At 38.7% G+C, this 2,602-nt stretch overlaps 1 protein-coding gene across 1 annotated transcript; it reads right to left on the bottom strand.

Moving 5' to 3' along the window:
• Nucleotides 1-766: 766 nt before the first annotated feature.
• Nucleotides 767-2,129, bottom strand: LOC147060803 (DNA dC->dU-editing enzyme APOBEC-3H-like). Its single transcript, XM_085904850.1, has 5 exons — nucleotides 1,965-2,129; nucleotides 1,703-1,844; nucleotides 1,368-1,611; nucleotides 1,161-1,279; nucleotides 767-958 (listed from the first exon to the last, which is right to left on the bottom strand). Exons 1-5 carry the CDS (start codon nucleotides 1,976-1,978, stop codon nucleotides 938-940), a joined length of 540 nt encoding a protein of 179 aa, XP_085760976.1. The 5' UTR covers nucleotides 1,979-2,129; the 3' UTR covers nucleotides 767-937.
• Nucleotides 2,130-2,602: the final 473 nt, after the last annotated feature.

The raw sequence follows: 2,602 nt of genomic DNA, 5'->3' as shown, positions 1-2,602 counted from the left end.
AGGTATTAAATGGGCCCATCCGTGTGAAGGTCGGAATGTATTTAACACATCAATCTTGGAGATACATGCTTTTCATTCCACTGCAAATTCTGTGTATTACAGTTATGGCTCCGTGATTAAATTGGAATATGAATGTACGCAAGACTACTGACAATGATTGAGGACTACTGGCATGCTTTTAGACTGTATTAAAATGCCACTGCAAAGGAACTTTGGGGAAGGGTGTGTGTATGTGTGCTTGTGAAAGTCGCTCTGACTGTGGATAAACAAACACCACCACCTTAGGGGGTCCAGACCCAAAATACCTTGGTTCAATATCCGTTGCCATGATAGATCATCACTCATGCACATAGCATGGAATGGATTCCAGAATCTTAATGCAGGTGGTCGATATGCGTGTCTTTATGAGATTTAGGGAATTATTTTCAATTCTATTCTTTCATACCTCTACATTCCCCCCTGTCACCTCAAGGAATGTTTGGATGTTGTTCGGAGCAATAGCATAAAGTACCAACATTTTAGAATCGTAACCATTAACGCATGTCCAGCAGAAAAGTGTGAAATCAGGGAGATGAACATTTTTTCTACAAATGAGCCAATAGCACAGCAGTGTGTTAACAAAAGTTAAGAAATGCTTAAAAGCTTTCATTCCCATAAATCAGAGTATAGTAACAATTCTGCTTAATCCAAACCAGAATAAGAAAAATCCATCAAATGTGTTATTCCACTAAAGCAGAACATGTCCAAACAAAAATGCCACAAAAAGGAATGGGTATATTGTTTATTGAAATAATGATAAATGTATCACAATTTACTCATAGATTTAATGTGTGTAAAATTTGAGCCACAAAGGGACCTGGAACGATGGCATGCTTATTTGAGTCTTGGATGGTGGATATAAGTGAGATGTAGTCATCTTTCAGTTTCTCTGACTGCATCAGTTTATGGTCCCACGTTCCTACATGAACAACCACAGAAGAGACAGACAGGCATTGAGGCAGTAGATAAAGCAGGACGTCCTCGACTTCTCTAACGAGTGCACAAGCGTGACAGGAAGTGCCGCATCTGGGAATATCCACATGCCGGACCACATACACATACCCCATCCCTTGCGCAAAAGCACAAATTGTACTTTTATTTTAAATTATACTCTCCGTTACCTGCTGGAGAATATTGGTGAGATTTCCTTGATGGTGATCATGTTTTTCATCAATTTCGGCCCAAGATGGGAAGGGGTTATTTTCATGATCAACAAAGGTTTTCCAGCAGTATTCAAAGTCTATGGAGAATAGAGATTAGAAGGATTGCATGGTATTTTCAAAAGAAGTACTCAGTTGGGTTGTAGAAAAAGTAAAATTCTAAATTACGTTTAGAATTCATGACTTTGAGGTGCACTCCGGCATCATTCAGCAGCTTCAGGCCCTCGCGATTTTTCCTCTCGTCAATGCGGTAAAGGCGCGACACAAAGATGCGAAGATTTACGTTTGGCTTGTCGCGCAGGAAGTTGACTAATGCCTCAGAGCAGCCTGCACAGGGAGACCAGGACAAGTAACAAGTGACCGTGCAGGTGAGTTCCAAATCCAAGGTTTGCAGGTACTCCAGAAATAGTATCTACATAAGACATAAAACAGTGAGTAGACTCTATTCAAGATTTGAAAAGTTTCCTCCGAGGAGGCTTTTTAGCAACTTTCTCCAAACTCACCTCTGCGTGTTTAACCCTCCGTTCATTGCAAAACCATCCAGACCTAATGAAATTGACATTTGCTTCAAAGCACACGCAGGTTTTGAAGGGCATATTTTGGTTTTGGTATTGGAAAAGAAACAGTTCCTTTTCCAAAATATCACTACGGCATAGGGAAAATTAGACAATATTAATTCACTGGCCATAATATTGGAAAATTATTTTTTAATGTAAAGCAGCCTTTATCAAATTTGGCAAGCAACACGCACACATCCGGACTTACCCTGGTTCTGCCATTCAAGTGAAGAATATAAGCTTTTCAATTCTTCAGAAGACCGGCACCCATTGACCCTTGCTCAATCAAGAACCTTCTTTTATAATCTGAAACCTTATCTGACTTGTTTGACTTGTCCGGTTGAGCCAATCAAGTGCAAGAGTGTATGAATCATCTTCGACTTGTTCTTACTTTCGTTTCTCTTTAACCATGTTCTTATGTGTGCCGGTATTTTCTCTTCAACAAACGTTACTATTAGGGGTTAAGGGGGACGATGTGTGTTACTTGTGGATTTTCACAGCAAAACAACTTTTGTTAGCCTTTTGTTTTCTTTTGTTCAGACCAAAAAATATAGGTCTTACCCTAAAACTTGACAGTTTCTTTTTCTCTGCTTACATTTCTTACTTGCTTGGCAGTGTTTATAGCTGTTGCAACAACCTTAGCTATGAGAAAATAAAGCTCTCCAGGTAGAATCACATTGATGCTGTTACACACGTTCCTTCTCTTTTAAAAACTTTGATACTCAACTTGTTGCATATTTATATACTGTGTAAAATTATTGCTAATAATTATTGTAGAAAACATAAACACGGTGTCTTCACGTAGAACCTTTATATTTATATTTACATTTAATGTTCTTCTTTCTA

The sequence above is a fragment of the Syngnathus leptorhynchus genome, chromosome 2 (assembly GCF_054491065.1).
Source record: "Syngnathus leptorhynchus isolate UIUO chromosome 2, UIUO_Slep, whole genome shotgun sequence".
Classification (NCBI taxonomy): domain Eukaryota; kingdom Metazoa; phylum Chordata; class Actinopteri; order Syngnathiformes; family Syngnathidae; genus Syngnathus; species Syngnathus leptorhynchus.
This window is presented reverse-complemented; position numbering and strand designations above follow the sequence as displayed.

What these genes read in the sequence shown, in the direction of transcription:
- LOC147060803 (XM_085904850.1), bottom strand. An exon ending in GGAGGGTTAAACACGCAGAG is followed by an intron (nt 1,612 to 1,702) that starts GTGAGTTTGGAG and finishes TGTCTTATGTAG; the next exon opens with ATACTATTTCTGGAGTACCT. An exon ending in TCACCAATATTCTCCAGCAG is followed by an intron (nt 959 to 1,160) that starts GTAACGGAGAGT and finishes TTGTTCATGTAG; the next exon opens with GAACGTGGGACCATAAACTG.